The sequence below is a fragment of the Bactrocera neohumeralis genome, chromosome 2 (genome assembly GCF_024586455.1).
Source record: "Bactrocera neohumeralis isolate Rockhampton chromosome 2, APGP_CSIRO_Bneo_wtdbg2-racon-allhic-juicebox.fasta_v2, whole genome shotgun sequence".
In the NCBI taxonomy this organism is placed as follows: Eukaryota; Metazoa; Arthropoda; class Insecta; order Diptera; family Tephritidae; genus Bactrocera; species Bactrocera neohumeralis.
In genome coordinates this window covers 7,788,713-7,807,190 of record NC_065919.1, presented here as the reverse complement: position 1 = coordinate 7,807,190, position 18,478 = coordinate 7,788,713, and the positions used below count along the sequence as shown (strand labels likewise).

Sequence of the window (18,478 nt, the reverse complement as noted above, 5' to 3'; positions counted from 1 at the left end):
TCGAGAAGTTGCAATCACAACAGACAGCCGAACGATTTACTACTCGGCTTGCACTCCTGCTCTCTGAGAGCACTCGTCAGCAACTCGGTATAAGGGAACTGTGAGACGGCATTTCAAACTCCTTACGTACAGCTGCAGCCGAAAGCATCGCTTTTCGGAAAGTGCAAAAGAACAGCTGGTATGGCGAAGAGTGCCGTGTCGCTGCGGAGAGAAAACAGACTGCCTACCTTGCAACGTTACGATCGACCACAACACGTGCGGGATAGGATAGATACCGAGAGTTGAAGAGGGAAGCGAGACGCATTTGCAGACAGAAAAAGAAAGAGGCCGAAATGCGTGAGTACGAAGAGCTCACGTGTCAACGAAACAATGCGGCGGCTTACTGAAGGTTTCAAAACCGGAGCATACTCTTTTAGAACCCCCAAAGGTGATCTAGTCACCGATGCCCAGAGTATACTTAAATTATGGAGGGAACACTTCTCCAGCCTGCTGAATGGCAGTGAACGCACAAAACCAGGAGAAGGCGAACCCGATTCACCAATCGATGACGATGGAGCCGACGTTCCATTACCCGACCATGAAGAAGTTGGAATAGCAATTGCCCGCCTGAAAAACAACAAAGCGGCTGGGGCCGACGGATTGCCGGCCGAGCTATTCAAACACGGAGGCGAAGAACTGATAAGGTGCAGGCATCAGCTTCTTTGTAAAATATGGTCGGACGAAAGCATGCCCAACGATTGGAATTTAAGTGTGCTATGCCCAATCCATAAAAAAAGAGACCCCACAATCTGCGCCAACTACCGTGAGATTAGCCTCCTCAACATCGCATATAAGGTTCTATCGAGCGTATTGTGTAAAAGATTAAAGCCCACCGTCAACAAATTGATTTGACCTTATCAGTGTGGCTTTAGACCTGGCAAATCAACAACCGACCAGATATTCACCATGCGCCAAATATTGGAAAAGACCCGTGAAAGGAGAATCGACACACACAACCTCATCGTCGGTTTCAAATATGCTTTCGACAGCACGAAAAGGAGCTGTCTTTATGCCGCGATGTCTGAATTTGGTATCCCCGCAAAACTAATACGGCTGTGTGAAGTGACGTTGAGCAACACGAAAAGCTCCGTCAGGAACGGGAAGGACCTCTCCGAGCCGTTTCAGACAAGGCGACTCCCTCTCGTGCGACTTCTTCAACCTGCTCCTGGAGAAAACAGTTCGAGCTGCAGAACTAAATAGAGAAGGTACCATCTTCTATAAGAGTGTACAGCTGCTGGCGTATGCCGATGATATTGATACCGATGAGTCGACGTTACGAGTTTTCGAGAGGAAGGTTCTGCGAAAGATTTACGATTTGCGCATTGGCCACGGCGAATATCGCATTCGATGGAACGATGAGCTGTACGAGATATATGACGACATTGACATAGTTCAGCGAATTAAAAGACAGCGGCTACGCTGGCGAGGTCATGTTGTCCGGATGGATGAAAACACTCCAACTCTGAAAAAATTCCCCCGCCGGGGAAGCAGAGGAAGAGGAAGACCTCCACTCCGTTGGAAGGACCAAGTGGAGAAGGACCTGCTTTCGCTTGGAATATCCAATTGGCGCCACGTAGCGAAGAGAAGAAACGAGGGCCGTTGTTAATTCGATCTAGAAGGAGAATTTATTATTCACAAAACAATCGGTGTCCACCGAAATATAAACTACGTCTGTACCGAAGATATAACACCCTTCATGGGTGAGTTTTTTTTAAATGAAAGGAAATAAAGAGATCTCTAGGGTTTCGATCTGAAAAATTTCTTTGGAGTTTGTGATATTGGCTTGGATAATAATACATTCCAAATTTCTTAAGGGTACCATGTCAAAGGAATAAGTTTTCCTTACAAATACTTCGTTTCGATCCGTCAATGTGTATGGCAAATCAATGCTATTGTAGTCTGATATGAGTGATTCCGACAAAGCGTGGTTTTTGGGGAGTAAAGAACGTGTGCAAAATTTTTTGAACAATATCTCATTAATTTAGAGATTATTTTGCGTATATACAGACAGACACACAGACGAACATGGATAAATCGACTCAGCTCTTCACGCACATCATTTATTCTAATATGTATGTATATACTACACAGATATGGTATGTGATAAAAAGTCACTTGGAAGTTCGAAGTCCGAATTCGCTATTTTTTGGGCGTAAAGGACTGTACTTGTGCAAACTTTGCGCAAAGTGTTATGCGGATATAGAGGGTTTGTCCGGAAAGTAATAGGACTGAGTCGAAATGTATTGAACCAATCCTTACAATTTTTTAAAAACTTTCAAGACAGGCTCCTTCTAGATCGATGCAGCTCTGCCAGTGCGATTTCCAAGCATTGAAGGCTACACGGAAGGAATTCTCCGGAATAGTCTTGAGAACCGAGGGGCATGCTGCTTGGATCACCCTGTCGTCTCAAAATGCTTGCCTTTGTCTCGGGATCAGACTAAAAGATCTATGACTCGTCACATGTGATTACGTGATGAAAAAAAGTGGCGGTCTCTTTCACACTTGTTCAAATTTTCATGGCACACTTCCACTCGCCGCAACTTCTGGTCGTCAGTGAGCACTTTTGCGACCATCTTCGCGCACACCGTGCGCACAAGTCATGAACCACAGATTTTGAATACTTGGTCGACGGTCTGAGTTCAAAACTGTGAGCACGCGAGGCACAATGTCGGTGTTTGTCGAAATCGCAGGTCTCCTAGCACGGTCTTCATCAGCGACCCTTCCCGGCTCTCCAAAAAGGCCTGGTACCACCGAAAAACACCACTTCTTGCTAAAGCAACATCTGGGTAAGCCTGCTTGATTATATCCAACGTCTTTGTCGCAGATTTACCGAATTTCACACAGAATTTAATCGCTTACCTCTGCTCTAACGAACGCTGCATTTTCGGCTTGCATCATTCACAGAAACACGTCGCGCGACCAGCCGCTCGTTCGTTAGCTAGGAACGCTCTCTACCGAATCCAGTCGGTACGCGCACGCTTCGAAGTAAAGTGGCGGCAGAAGAAATCAGTCCTATTTCTTTCCGGACAAACCATGCAATAAGAATGGTTTCTGATTTCTATACTTTTTATGTGCTACTTACAACCATTAGGTAAACAAAACCATTATAATCTGTAGCAACATGTTGCAAGAGTATAAAAATGTTGCCGTTGAATGGATTACAATCATGTTGGCCATTCTATTATCCGAGAAAATCTATTTATAGCTATTAAATAATCGACCTAATTAAGAGAGTTCTATTAATGGGAATATTACTTCTTATTACTTATTATTATTGTATAAAGCTGACCAAAGGAGCGGATACATCGACAGCTTACTCACGCGGTCTCAAAAGGACTGCCGGACAGCCTACTGGCATCACTTGCGAGGCGTTTGGGCATAAGTAATGAGAATAAATGCAGAGAAGTTGGCATGAACGAGACTCTGGAATACCTCCTATGCCTGTTTCCAGCACTATCCAGAACGCGTCTTAAGTTCACGAATGCTTCACCAAAAACTAAACTGAACATCCATCTGGCATTACTAAGGTCCAGTAGGCCTATGTTTGGCAAGTATTACCTAATATAACCTATATAAAGCTTAAAAAATTACTTTAATAAAAGCGCATATGGTTAGCAATACATAAACCTATATCAAATACCTGCTCATTTGTCGGAACTGCCGATACCGGATCACTATAACATATAGCTGCCATACAAACTGATCGATCGGAATCAAGTTCTTGTATGGAAAACTTTTCACGAAATTTGGTATGAGTTATTGTTTATAGAAATAATGTAATATCAGAAGAAAATGTTCAGATCGGCGCACTATAGCAAATAGCTGCCATACAAACTGGACACATAGTTACTAATAGAAATGCACCTGTGAAGGGTATTTAGCTTAGGTGCAACCGAAGTTAACGTTTTTTTCTTGTTTCCTATTGATTTTTTTGTAGATTAATTTTTAAATACCTGACATGACTGCACAGTAATTAAGGTGCTTAAATGATATTCTTAGAAAAAAAACGTACTTACGGAATTCATATAAAAGTTAGTGCAGCTTTCGGTTTTTGCTGATTTCTCAGTACGAAAATGAGTATCTTAAGTGGAATGGAAACGCTGATTATAACGGCAGTTATTCTGTTACTCACTGCCAGTTGGCGTTTGTATCAGAAGCGAAAATACTATCGCGGTGTCACCTCTAAGTTGCCCACCGTTTACGGTATTCCTTTTATTGGAATAGTTTATAAAATGCTTGATGTAAATAGTAAGTTTTGTGACAAAATGCTGTTACCACAACAGAGCAGAGGAAGTAAAGAGTACATTAATTGTATACGATTTCAGAAATATTTCATAATTTTCATATCAAGCATGTCTTGACCTCATCTGAATTCTTTAACAAAGCCGAAGAAGTATATAAACACTTTCAGAACGGTGTATTTAATGGACTCATCGTTGCCCCAGGTAATAGTGCCAAACCTCGTAGGAGTTAATTTCCCTTTAATTTTATTTTTTATTTCACATACGAGCAGCAAAAAAATGGAAAGCCGATCGTAAGATTATAAGCACCTTCCTTGCGCATAATAACAACGTTGCCTGGATTCCTGCCTTCAATTCAATTAGTTTAAAGAATAAGCTTGAAAGATTGGTTGGACAAGGTGAACAGGACATTTATACAATTATCAAGTCTACTTGTGATTGTGTAGAGCATTTATTAAATATTAATAGACTTTGAATTTTACACTCGACTGTAGGTTACAAATCTGTTTTTGGTGTTTACTAAACAATATAAAAACAATATGCTTCTGATGCATACACTTACTGAATCCGAACCACCAATCTTTATAACATTTTAGTAACTATTATGGGCTTGAAGTTGGAAGAAATTAGGGACAGTCACAGGGAAATTATACACTGAAAATAATGGACAAACTAGAATTAAGGAAAGTGCGCCCTTGTTTTAAAAAGCTCAAAATATACTTAAATATCGTAAAATTTACTCAAAGTATGTAAAGTTCCTTTAATTTGAGTAAGTCGTACCCTTCAATTTTAGGACGATCGTACTTAAAATAAGAAAATCGATGTCTTATTTTAAGTTCATGGCATTTTCCTATATTTTAGTAAAATTGTACTGAAAGCAAGTCATTTTTAGACTTTGTAAATGAAAGAAGTTCAATTTTACTTGGTTTAAGGACAATATTTACTTGAACTTTCAACAAGTAAAAATTTATTCAATTTAAGGATGACTCAACCTTATGTGAACCGACTATTTACTTAACTCAAACTTTGATATAAGGTCATGCTTCCTTATTTTAAGTTCAAGCATACATGGATTGTTTCTCTTTACTCTAATGCAAGCAGACATGAATTCTCTCAAAATAAAGCAGCGATAATCATATTTTATTGAACAGTGACAAGTGAGTGATGGAATTTCTTTATGTGCTATAAAATATGTCAAATACAAATATGGAAATTGGTTTCGAAGTGGACAAAGTGTACAAAATATTGGAATTATTTGATTTAATAGATTTGTACGGTTTACTGAAAGGTAAGTGTGAAAATAATATTGTGAAATAGATACATACAAGTGCAAACATGTGCCTTTTGAAAATGTATATGTACTCGTTCATATGTATGTACATTAAATTTTTGTGCATGTATGTATGTTTGAATATATTTCACAAGAAAAAAGGCGCCGCGAACGTTTTTGCTTTGTATTAATTTTTGTTGTTTTTTTTTTTAAGAACACAACATTACGGAGGAAAGTTTAAAGTTTATGCAGAGCAGCCACATTAATGAATTATTCCCCAAAGAACTTTTGGGACGCAAAATTATTTTTGAACAGAGATTGAAGGAGTGGCAAATAGAACAAGGAGTGGTAATTATGAAATGAAAATCTAAATAATGAAATAACTAATCAATGCAATGAAATCAAAATTAATAAATTTGAGAGCCATTTTCAGTCTTATTTAACAGGAGGAGAATTGCAAAACTTTTATATATTTAATTTAAAAGATATTATTTTCCCTATTATTAAGTATTATAACGTAAATAATAATAAGTATTTAAAACATAAGTTTAATTTTAAGAACAATGAAATGAAATAAATGAAAAAAAATAAGTTTTTGCATTTTTATTTAAGGCAATTCCATTAGTATTAAATGTAAAGACAGGGAGACTTAATTCTAAATTCAAAGACCTTTTAATCTAAGGAAGTGGTTTTTATTTGATGGCCTTATATTAAGAACGTCTTTACTTTAAATTAAAGACAACAATGTTCTTCGTTTAAGAAAATTTCCTTTAATTTAAGGCAATATTTTCCTCTTTTTAAGGAAACCATATGTACTTAAAAGTAGAATCGTGTTTCCTTAACTTAAGGAAGATATGTCTTTAGTGCTATTTCATTCCCATTTTTTCCTTAAAACAAGTAAATTTTCCATAGTTTTAGGACACATTTGTTTCAGTGTACAAGCATTTAACATGTAAGTGATGTCTAAACGGTATTTGTACTTAATTCACAAAAACTATAAAAAAAACTAGTGTATTTAAAAAATATGAACCAAAAGACGCATTCAAGCTGTTCGGTGTAGCTTTTCTATCCCGAACTCCACACTACAACAGAGTACGTAAATACCTCAAGGACTTAGTACAATCTGTAAGTAAGAAAATTATATCACATAAAAGTCATTTATTTATACATTATTTCATTTCTGAAAATAATTGCAGCTCACTAAAAAACACCTTGCACAACAACTTGAGTCAGAGGCCATGAACAATGTCGTAGAAGACAAACAAGCGATGGTTGATATAACTGTAAAGGCCATGCGTCAGGGATTATTTAGTGAAAAACAAGTAGTGGTGGAAGGCTTCACAATGTTGGCTGCGGTAAAGCTCAAATTTTTATGTAATTCTTTTATTTCCATTTAAGAATGTCAGAAGAAATTAAGGATTTAAAAAAGATGCTATGAAAAGTTTTTGGAATATGTCTTTAACATGAATTGGAAGAGAATCGGATACTAGCATTTAATCATTTTAGAGTTGAATCAAATTACTTCACTTAATGCTCAATCTCTAAACAAATTATACAAATTTCAAGAAAATATAATTTTCCTTTTTCCAGTCCTACGAGACCTCTGCTGCTGTGCTATACACTTGTATGTTGATGTTGGCTATGCATCCCGAAATACAAGAGCGCGTCTTTCAGGAGATACGCTCTGTGTTTCCGATCGAAGTTATATCCGTAGAATATGAGGATCTGAAGAAACTTCCCTATTTGGATATGTTTTTTTCGGAAGCATTGCGTCTAGCTCCGCCCATATCCTTTATCGCACGAAAAACCGCCCAAGACAGTGAAATCTGTCCAGGCGTAATACTACCCAAAGGTGCGCAAATTGCTATATCAATTTACGAATTGCATAGGCGCAAGGAAATTTGGGGTCCGGACGCAAGTCGTTTCAATCCGGATAACTTTTTGCCCGAGAACATTGTAAAGCGGCATCCATATTCATACATGCCTTTCTCGAAAGGCGCACGGAACTGTTTAGGTAAGAGTGGAAATTATATTTCTTCGCAGTTTTTTTTTTTATTTATTAAACAATTTATTTTACAGGCTTTCGTTATGCTGAAATTTCGTTACGTATCGCAGTGATACATGCAGTGCGAAGTTTAAAATTTTCCACAACTTTTAAATATGAAGATATCGTTCATGTGCCACATATTTCACTGCGTTATAAAGTCCAACCGCCATTGAGCATAGAGGTCAGAGCAAACTAAATTGTGTTGATTGATGTTATCATTCGAGTATACATATTCTATATGATTTCTTAGGAACTGTAACTATTCACTTAAAACTAATAAAATATACTGTTCTATAGTGACCAAAAAAATTATTTATCGATTAATGTTCGGAAATTAATGTTTCGTTCGTCAAAAACTATTCTTCTTCTTAACTGGCGTAGACACCGCTTACGCGATTATAGCCGAGTTAACAACAGCGCTCGTTTCTTCTCTTCGCTACGTGGCGCCAATTGGATATTTCAAGCGAAGCCAGTTCCTTCTACACCTGGTCCCTCCAACGGAGTGGAGGTCTTCCTCTTCTTCTGTTTCCCCCGGCGGCTACTGCGTCGAATTTTTTTTGAGAGTTGGAGTGTTTTCGTCCATATGGACAACATGACCTAGCCAGCGTAGCCGCTGTCTTTAATTCGCTGAACTATGTCAATGTCGTCGTATATCTCGCACAGCTCATCGTTCCATCGAATGCAATATTCGCCGTGGCCAATGAGCAAAGGTTCATAAATCTTTCGCAGAACCTTTCTCTCGAAAACTCGTAACGTCGACTCATCGGTTGCTGTCATCGTCCAAGCCACTTCACCATATAGCAGGACGGGAATTATGAGCGACTTATAGAGATTGGTTTTTGTTCGTCGAGAGAGGACTTTCCTTTTCAATTGCCTACTCAGTCCGAAGTAGCACCTGTTGACTGCAAGAGCAATCCTGCGTTTTGTTTGATTTCGTAGGCTGACATTGTTGGTGGTGTTAATACTTGTTTACACTCTATAAAAGAGACGAAATTCTGCATCTACTACTTCAAAGTCGCCTTGTGACCTCGTGGTATCGAACGGCTTGGAGAGGTCCTTCCCGATCCTGACGGAGCTTTTCGTGTTGTTCAACGTCACACAGCCGTATTAGTTTTGCGATACGCGGCACAGCTCCTTTTCGTGCTGTCGAAAGCAGCTTTGAAATCGACGAAGATATGTGTGTCGTCTTGCCCTTTTCGTTGTTGATTTGCACTAAAGCCACCCAATCAGTTTGCTTTGACTTCCTTGTCCAGTCTGGAGAAACGCAGAGAACTATATGGCAGATTGTGAGGTCTCCTTTTTTTTTTTTGGTTTTCCGAAAACTATTCGAGTTTGCAAGGTGGTCTCACGGCTGCGCTTCTTGCCGACAAGGTTGCAACGTGATATTTCTTGGGGCAACAGCTTCCTCCTGCGCAGTACCGTCTTTGTTATACAGCCTAACTTCTATTAGCGGTTGACCAATATGCGATTTGTACCTTTGCGACTTTATTCGCCAAAGTAGCCGCTTTCGATGAACTTGGGCACAATTTTTTGTTTCGTCGAAAAAAGACATTTTTTCATGAATTTTTTTGAAAAACATTATTGCTGTAGGTTAATTTTACTTATTATTTTATGAAAGTACATCTGAAGGATACTCAAAAAAAGTTTTATCGGAAAATAGCGAGGAATAACGGATTTATAAGCGATCTCTGCAGGCACCTCGAAAAGAAGTTTTTGTGCGGTGACCAGCCTACAGCGTCACTGGATCATCTGAAATCAAAAAATCAAAATGCTCTCTTTAGTTTATTTGTTTATCTTTCAATTGACGTCGATTTCTTTTAAATTTAATGTAATTAAATTTTTTGGAATAACTCGACGTCATTCGAGAGTTATATATATGTATAATATTTGTACAAAATTTCAAACCGATCGATGTGGTATTTTTTCTGTAGGCTGGTCACCGACTTTAAAAATGACATATTTGGGAGAATCGATTCAAAGTTTTCACCGCTCAGCGCAGGTAGCTGGAAGGTACCGTTATTCAACTTGCTGTAACTTCATTAGTTTTTCTCTGAATGACCTAAAACTTTAACACAATATTCTTGAGATGTTGATGGTTCAGAAAAAAAAAAAATAAAAAAAGTGGAAAAAAAAGTTATCAAACCTTTCCCCCCTCTTAACAGTACCTCCGAAGTATTATTGAAATCGGACTGTACATTTTAACGAAACCAAATACTGAATATGTGGACTCCAAAATTATCCGTACCATATTACGGAAAAATATTTTGTCAAATTAAGAAGGTTTCCATGCAAGGACTTGATTTTGATCGTTCAGTTTGCCAGAATGATCATTTATACGATATACAGTTTGTTCACATGAGCTATAAACGTTCTGCAACATCCCACATCGCATCACGTCACGTCACAACACCTCATTACACAACAGTTCACAGCACACACCATTACACACACACGCATAAAACACAGTACCTAACACCGCTCATTATTACAACACAACAACCACACAATCATCAACGAGACGAATCGGAATAATCTAATATTCACCACCCAAACTATCAAAAGGGATAGATCCGAACGGGATCGCTCTCTTTTTCGTTTCATTCGTGAAGAAAGACGGTCGACCCGCAATTATTTATTTTTCCTAAAACCGCAACCTCCGCATTTTTCTATTTGTGACTTCCCGCCAAAGTGACGTAGTGACGTGAGTCCCGGATTTCGCCGCGGTGTCAGTGCGTGGAAACCAATACAAAAAAAAAATTATAAATTTTTTATAAATTTTTTAATAAAATTGTTATACTAATACATATAATCCGTTAGTGAAATAATTATTGAATACAGAGTGTGCGATAGAAAGTGCTTTTTATTTGGCATAAGTATACTATGTATATCGAGTAAGTATACTAGTGTTACACGTTAACACAGCTGAACTCTCATAAATTAAACTCTTGAAGTGGCAAAAGTAGTAAATAATCATAATCATACCAGTCTTTCCAACTCGAAACTTTAATGGAAGTTCTTCTTCTTGTTCCATAATATCTGTGCGCAGCCGCGGATTCACGAGGGGGGGGGGGAACTACGGAGAGTAACAGTGACACTTCTGCTTCGCTGATTTAATGTATTAGATCTCGTATCACCAGACCTCCGACGAACGGAAATATTGTATTTTCGGCTGGAAACACACTGGGCATTATATTCTCAATACTTTTTTATTTGACGATTCCTTTCTGTTTCCAACTTGATAAAGAAATATGAGTCTAATGAAGCGATCTATTTGGAGCTCTTCAAAAATCGAGTTAAATAATTATACACATACTCACATCCTGAATATACCATTTATTTGCTCACTGTACACCTGCATATAATATGTATTTGTATAAAGCGAATAGCTACATTATCAATTAGTCATATATATATAGTGCAATTATGTCGAATGATATCAATTCTTCCTATTTATTCTGCTCTGACCTCTATGCTTATTTGTGGTTCATTTTTATAAGTCATTGTAACTTTTGGTATTAAAACGATATCCTCAAATTTAGTAGTTGTGGAAAATTTCAGATTACGTACCAAATGGATCAACATGATACGTAATGTGATTTCAGCATAACGAAAGCCTGTCAGACAAATTGAGATGTAAAAGTCGATTAACGTAAAAACCACGAAATAATTTCAGCTCTTACCAATACAGTTGCGTGGGCCCTTCGAGAACACCATGTAAGAATACGGGTGACGCTTTTCAATGTTCTCGGGTAAAAAGTTGTCTGGATTGAAACAGTGTGAGTTTGGACCCCAAATTTCCTTACACGTATGCAATATGTAAGTTAGTATATAAACTTGTGCGTCTTTGGGCAATATTACACCGGGACAGAGTTCGATGTCTTTTTCAACTTCCCGTCCTAGTATTGTTATTGGTGGTACTAAACGCAATGATTCCGATATGACCATATCCAAATAGGGAAATTTCTTCAAATCGTCATACTCAACGGTTGTAATTCCATCTGGAAACACAGAGCGAATCTCTTGCAAAACACGTTCCTGTATTTCAGGATGCATTGCCAACATCACCAGACAAGTGTATGCCGCACTAACGGAGGTCTCGTACGACTGGAATTATAGGGGGACGTGGCTCAGTATTAAATATATGTATAAATTCAAAACATTTGGACCATTTTTTATAGCTCTAAAAGTGTAAAAAGAGCTTTTAACGAAAAATACTGCAGTTGGACTGTATTATATTGCTTTTCTATTTACGTGAAAAATAATTGGAAATTGTTGAATCTTAGCAAAAAATAAAAATATTTAAAATTCAAAATTGTAATAGCTTTACCGCAGCCAACATTGTGAAACACTCAATTTCCACATCCTTTTTGCTAAATACTTTCTTCTGCAGTGCTTTTAGCGCCAAATGAATCATCGAGTGTCTGTTCTCTTCAAAATAGCTTATGGTCTCCGACTCAACATTTTCTGCAAGATTTTCCTTTATCAGCTGCAATGATTTATAAGATTGATTTATATATATTAATTTATTACATTTGTAGAATTTTTCTACTTACAGTTCGAACTAACGCTTGCAAGTATTTAACTGTTCTTTTATAATGTGGAGTATTAGATAGAAAGCCTAGGCCAAACGCATTGAGTACGATGGTTTTGGACATGTGATCAAAAAGGCTGTAGGGCAGTTTAATGTGTATTGTGTTTTTTATTATTTAAGTGGTAGGCCGATCAACGTAACTTACTCAGTAAATGCCGTAAGGAGTTCCTTGCACTTCACACTGCCTTCTTCTATCTTTACACCCATAATAGTTACTGAAATTTAATAAAAATGAAAAGTAAGTACGTGCATCTAAAGTATTGCATTGGATTTATAAATAAAAAAGTAGCATACAAACTCGAGTTTCAAAATTATTTAGGTAACGTGCTCTATAAACACAAGTGGGGTTTAAGCCCACCACATATCTTTATAAACGTTTTATAAAATAAAAAAAGATACTTTGCAGCTATCCATTCGAGAAAAGCAGAGGGATAGTTATTTCATGGTCTTTAAATTTGTGTTTATTAACATTTAAAAAATTTACTTTGAAATTTTCATCGCTATATACTTACGAAGACTCAGCTGTAGGCCACATTCTTTGATACTTGTATAAATATCTTGTTCACCTAGCCCAGCCAATCTTTCAAGCTTGTTCTTCACACTGACTGCATTCTCATTGAAGTAAGGAAACAAACCCAAAATATTAGTATGTGCAAGGAAAGGACTGATAGCCTTGCGACTGGTTTTCCATTTATTTACTGTTTGTGCGAAAAATTAAAAAAAAAAAAAAAATCAAAGAAAATGTATACCTATAGAAGTTATAAGTCATCACCTGGACTTACGATGATGCCATTGAATACACCGTTATCAAAGTGTGTATACAAATCCCTGGCTTTGCTGAGGAACTCAGGCGCGGTTGTGACGAGTTTGACGATCTCGGGATCGATGGTAAGCACGTACGGCGTTGTTGCCATCCATATGCAAGCCGTCGATGTCTTCATGCTCTCAAAGCCGGCACTGATTTTACCGTACAATGCTGTAATTGTATAATAATTCAATCTCTTTTAGTTTTGCAGCACAACAACTTGTGACAATACTTACTCTCGGCATTAAACAAATGATAGGATTGCCCAATAAACGGTAGACCACCAATGGTGGGCAACTTTGAAGTTACATTGCGATAGTATTTCTGCTTTTGGCGCAAGCGCCAACTGGCGTAGAGTAAGAGAAGAACTGCCGTTATAATTAGCGTTTCTATACTAATTAAAGCACTCATTTTCGCACTGAGACGTTGAAGACACCACGATTCAGCACGGAATATTTAATGAAAAGAACTGATTCCACAGCGGAAAGCTTTTATATACATTTTATGTGTAGTTGCTGTCTTAGAATATCATTTGGCATTAATTGCTATGCGATAAAATCGGGTGTGAAACAGCTAATCACAAAAAAAGGGACAATCGGTAGAAATTATTGGGTTTATTTATAAGTTTTATTTTCAAATTTTGCCTGCAAACATTAAGTACTTATATAATCGCCTGGAACTTAGACAAGAAAAAGTATAATTTGCGAAAGTTTTTGCCAGTGGAGGGCCATTTAGGCCTTATTAAAATATTTATGGACGCACATTTTAAACAGTTTAACGAGTGAAAATGTGTCATAGCCGTGAATGGATAATTGATAATTAGCGCTAAAAAAATATAGCCATACATAGTATATATACATACATATATACACACTCTGAGCATTTGAAATACATAAATTTATAATTATTTTAATTTTTCTTCCAGCAAGCTCTTCTACTTCTTTACTGGCGTAGACACCACCTACGCGATTACAGCCGAGTTAACAACAGCGCGCCAGTCGTTTCTTCTTTTCGCTACGTGGCGCCAATTGGACATTCCAAGCGAAACCAGGTCCTTCTCCATTTGGTCCTTCCAACGGAATGGAGGTCTTCCTCTTCCTCTGCTTCCCCGGCGGGTACTGCGTCGAATACTTTCAGAGCTGAAGTGTTTTCGTCCATTCGAACAATATGATCTAGCCAGCGAAGCCGCTGTCTTTTAATTCGCTGAACTATGTCAATGTCGTCGTATATCTCGTACAGCTCATCGTTCCATCGAATACGATATTCGCCGTGGCCAACGCGCAAAGGACCCTAATTCTTTCGCAGAACCTTTCTCTCGAAAACTCGCAACGTCAACTCATTAGTTGTTGTCATCGTCCATATAGCAGGACGGGAATTATGAGCGACTTATAGAGTTTGACTTTTGCTCGTCGAGAGAGGACTTTACTTTTCAATTGCCTACTCAGTCCGAAGTAGCACCTGTTGGCAAGAGCAATCCTGCGTTGGATATCCAGGCTGACATTGATGGCGGTGTTAATACTTGTTCCTAAATAGACGAAATTATCTACAACTTCAAAGTTATGACTGTCAACAGTGACGTGGGAGCCAAGTCGCGAGTGCGACGACTGTTTGTTTGATGACAGAAGATATTTCGTCTTGCCCTCGTTCACTGTCAGACCCATTTTCTGTGCTTCCTTGTCCAGCCTGGTGAAAGCAGAACTAACGGCGCGGGTGTTGAGGCCGATGATATCAATATCATCGGCATACGCCAGCAGCTGTACACTCTTATAGAAGATGGTACCTTCTCTATTTAGTTCTGCAGCTCGAATTATTATCTACAGCAGCAGGTTGAAAATGTCGCAAGATAGGGAATCGCCTTGTCTGAAACCTCGTTTGGTATCGAATGGCTCGGAGTGGTCTTTCTCGATTCTGATGGAGCTTTTGGTGTTGCTCAACGTCAGCTTACACAGCTGTATAAGTTTTACGGTGATACCAAATTCAGACACCACTGCGTAAAGGCAGCTCCTTTTCGTGCTGTCGAAAGCAGCTTTGAAATCGACGAAGAGGTGGTGTGTGTCGATTCTCCTTTCACGAGTCTTTTCCAAGATTTGGCGTATGGTTAATATCTGGTCGGTTGTTGATTTGGCAGGTCTAAAGCCACACTGATAGGGTCCAATCAGTTTGTTGACGGTGGGCTTTAATCTTTTACACAATACGCTCGATAGAACCTTATACGCGATGTTGAGGAGGCTTATCCCAGGGTAGTTGGCGCAGATTGTGGGGTCGTTTACGCGTTACGCAAACGGCGCATACCGTTCAATTAATATTCCTTGTTGACTGTTTGACCGGTTGGAAGGAATTCATAATGCACAACACCATGATAATCGAAGAAAACAGTCAACATGACCTTGATTTTTGAGCGACTTTGGCGCGATTTTTTTGGTCTAGGCTCTCTTTTGGCACGATATTCGCTCGATTGATCGGTTGTTTCGGGATCATAAGCATAGATCAAAGTCTCATTGCCAGTTATAAAGCGTTTCATGACACCCTGGTAGTCGGAAAGCATCGTTTCACACACTTCAACGCGACGCCTTGGCTAAGCCTTTGGATATGCCAACTTCATCAGCAAGATCTCTAATTTTCCTAATTCCCCATCCCGTGGATCCGCCACTGCCAATAGGCGTGTTTTATTTGACCAGCAAATTAAGCTAGTAGCTTATTTTGTATGGAAGACTTAGCCAACATAATTATGTTGGCTTGTTATAAGCTATCATAGCTTGTATATTGAACTAGAGGTATTGCCAGTTCATTGCTTCTTATACTCTCGCAACAAAGTTGCTAAGGAGAGTATTATAGTTTTGTTCACATAACGGTTGTTTGTAAGTCCTAAAACTAAACTAGTCAGATATAGGGTTATATATACCAAAGTGATCAGGGTGACGAGTAGAGTTGAAATCCGGATGTCTGTCTGTCCGTCCGTCCGTGCAAGCTGTAACTTGAGTAAAAATTGAGATATCAGGATGAAACTAGGTAAGGTTAGGAAATGTTAAGTTCGAAGATGGGGAAAATCGGCCCACTGTCACGCCCACAAAATGGCGAAAACCAAAAACCTACAAAGTGTCATAACTAAGCCATAAATAAAGATATTAAAGTGAAATTTGGCACAAAGGATCGCATTAGGGACGGACATATTTGGACGTAGTTTTTTTGGAAAAGTGGGCGTGGCCCCGCCCCCTACTAAGTTTTTTGTAAATATCTCGGAAGCTACTATAGCTATGCCAACCAAACTCTACAGAGTCGTTTCCTTCAGGCATTTCCATATACAGTTCAAAAATGAAAGAAATCGGATAATAACCACGCCCACCTCCCATACAAAGGTTATGTTGAAAATCACTAAAAGTGCGTTAACGGACTAACAAAAAACGTCAGAAACACTAATTTTTACGGAAGAAATTGCAGAAGAAAGCTGCACCCGGGCGTTTTTTAAAAATTGAAAATGGGCGTGGCCTCGCCCACTTATGGACCAAAAACCATATCTCAGGAACTACTAGACCGATTTCAATGAAATTCAGTATATAATATTTTCTTATCACCCTGATGACGTGTACGAAATATGGGTGAAATCGGTTCACAACCACGCCTTCTTCCAATATAACGCTATTTTGAATTCCATCTGATGCCTTCTCTGTATAATATGTATGTATGTATATACATTAGGAAATGAAAATACAATTCAATACTCAAAGTACACAAATTGATTAGATTAGATTAATTTTACAACAAAATAAAAAAATATGTAAATGACGGATAATGAAATCTCGATTATCACTTTATCATGCGAGAGTATAAAATGTTCGGTGACACCCGAACTTATGCCTTCCTTACTTGTATTAAATGTGATATTGTGCCGCTTTTTAAATCGATCTAGCCAACCATTGCTTGCCTGAGAATCCATTATGCTCATAGGTTTGGCAAAAAACAAAGCCTTTTCTTTTAATAACTCGCCTCCAATGGCAACATTACTTTGACGGCATTGTGTAAGCCACAAGAGTAGAGACTTCTCTATATTCGGGTATTCAGCTTGTTTCTGACGTTTCTGTTTACTATGAGAAGATGCTTGCATAATAAATTCTTTTCTCTATAGAATTATTAAATTGTTTTGCAACTTCAATTTTTTTTTGTTCTATCATCAACGGCTGCAATAATCTCTTGCTTTCTCGCGATTGATAATGTGATATTCGTACGTTTTTCCGACATTTTTACACGTCGATGTTACGCTTGGGAAAAAATCAGCAAACTGAATGAAAACGTTAACTTGGGCTGCACCGAAGCTGATATACCCTCCACAGGTGCATTTCTTTTAGTAACTATGTGTTCAGTTTGTATGGAAGCTATATGCTATAGTAATCCGATCAGAACAATTTCTTCGGAGATTATATTGTTACCTTAAGCAGTAATCCATGCCAAATTTCGTGAAGATACATTGTGAAATGTGAAAGTTTTCAATACAAGCCCTTGATTCCGATCGTTCAGTTTGTGTGGTAGCTATATATTATAGTGGTCCGATAAGCAGCTTCTTGAAGAGAAAATTACTTTTGCAAAATTTCACAACGATATCTTAAAAACTGAGGGACTTCTTCTTCTTCTTAATTCGTATATATTATAGCAGAACAACAGCGCGCCACATGGCTAAATCTTTTGTTCGTAGAGAGGGACTTTACTTTTCAATTGCCTACTCAGTCGATATACTGAATCAAATTTATCTATTATGACTGTCAACAGCGACGTATATGCGACGACTGTTTGTTTGATGATATTTCGTTTTGGTCTACCGACCCTTCCTTGTCCAGCCTGGAAAGCAGAACTGTTACATGATATCAATATCGTCGGCATACGCCAGCAGCTTAACACACCCTGTTCTGCAGCTCGGTATAATAATGAGAGACGGCAAACAAAATCGAACGGCTCGGAGAGGTCATCCTGCATGTATAGCGATATCGATATATTTCTTCAAGGGACAGAATATTTTACGAATTATTGAGAATTTTGAATTAGCGGAGTACGAATTATCGCAACTCGACTGTATGAATATGTCCATGATGTAGCTATTAGCTTGTGATGGTCAAATAAAACACTCCTATTATCTAATATGTATACGTACATTTCTAAATTTGTGTACACATCACCTCTTACAATTCGTGGGTTTGGTTTTTTTCAATGTAACGCAGCTTGATAAACAACATTTTTTGGTTTCTGTTCTGGTGTACAGAAAAGATGGTTTTCCAACCCGTGAGCATACTCGTACTATGCGACTATCCTTGTGTCCTATTGATTGTCATCTCAAATGCAATTTTTCACTGGAATCGGAATACGTTTGAGCTGAAATGGGAAATCGTTAGAACTCAAAGGAATTCTTTGAATCAAGCATTCTGCAACCTTGTATTCTATAGCGCAGATTGCGGAACATAATAACGACAGATCCAACTTTGAGACGCAAATGATGCGG

General features: G+C 38.2%; 2 protein-coding genes across 2 annotated transcripts; one reads left to right on the top strand and one right to left on the bottom strand.

The window, feature by feature from the left end:
- Positions 1-4,100: 4,100 nt before the first annotated feature.
- LOC126750924 (probable cytochrome P450 313a4) lies at positions 4,101-7,880 on the top strand. Its single transcript, XM_050460721.1, has 7 exons — positions 4,101-4,287; positions 4,365-4,484; positions 4,553-4,714; positions 6,587-6,675; positions 6,747-6,905; positions 7,141-7,564; positions 7,630-7,880. The coding sequence occupies exons 1-7, from the start codon at positions 4,113-4,115 to the stop codon at positions 7,791-7,793; spliced, it is 1,293 nt and encodes a 430-aa protein (XP_050316678.1). The 5' UTR covers positions 4,101-4,112; the 3' UTR covers positions 7,794-7,880.
- Positions 7,881-10,915: 3,035 nt separating this feature from the next.
- On the bottom strand, positions 10,916-13,434 carry LOC126768047 (probable cytochrome P450 313a4). Its single transcript, XM_050485927.1, has 8 exons — positions 13,230-13,434; positions 12,961-13,164; positions 12,701-12,886; positions 12,334-12,403; positions 12,151-12,265; positions 11,925-12,083; positions 11,278-11,701; positions 10,916-11,211 (listed from the first exon to the last, which is right to left on the bottom strand). The coding sequence occupies exons 1-8, from the start codon at positions 13,402-13,404 to the stop codon at positions 11,048-11,050; spliced, it is 1,497 nt and encodes a 498-aa protein (XP_050341884.1). The 5' UTR covers positions 13,405-13,434; the 3' UTR covers positions 10,916-11,047.
- Between the last annotated feature and the right edge of the window lie 5,044 nt (positions 13,435-18,478).

Bases quoted from the DNA above. Each gene is read 5' to 3' on its own strand.
- LOC126750924 (XM_050460721.1), top strand. From the start codon at position 4,113: ATGAGTATCTTAAGTGGAATGGAAACGCTGATTATAACGGCAGTTATT. The intron at 4,715-6,586 runs GTGATTGTGTAG...ATGAACCAAAAG, and splicing joins TACAATTATCAAGTCTACTT to ACGCATTCAAGCTGTTCGGT. The intron at 6,676-6,746 runs GTAAGTAAGAAA...AAATAATTGCAG, and splicing joins TCAAGGACTTAGTACAATCT to CTCACTAAAAAACACCTTGC.
- LOC126768047 (XM_050485927.1), bottom strand. From the start codon at position 13,404: ATGAGTGCTTTAATTAGTATAGAAACGCTAATTATAACGGCAGTTCTT. The intron at 12,266-12,333 runs GTAAGTTACGTT...ACTGCCCTACAG, and splicing joins CTCCTTACGGCATTTACTGA to CCTTTTTGATCACATGTCCA. The intron at 11,702-11,924 runs GTAAAGCTATTA...CTATAATTCCAG, and splicing joins GTTTCACAATGTTGGCTGCG to TCGTACGAGACCTCCGTTAG.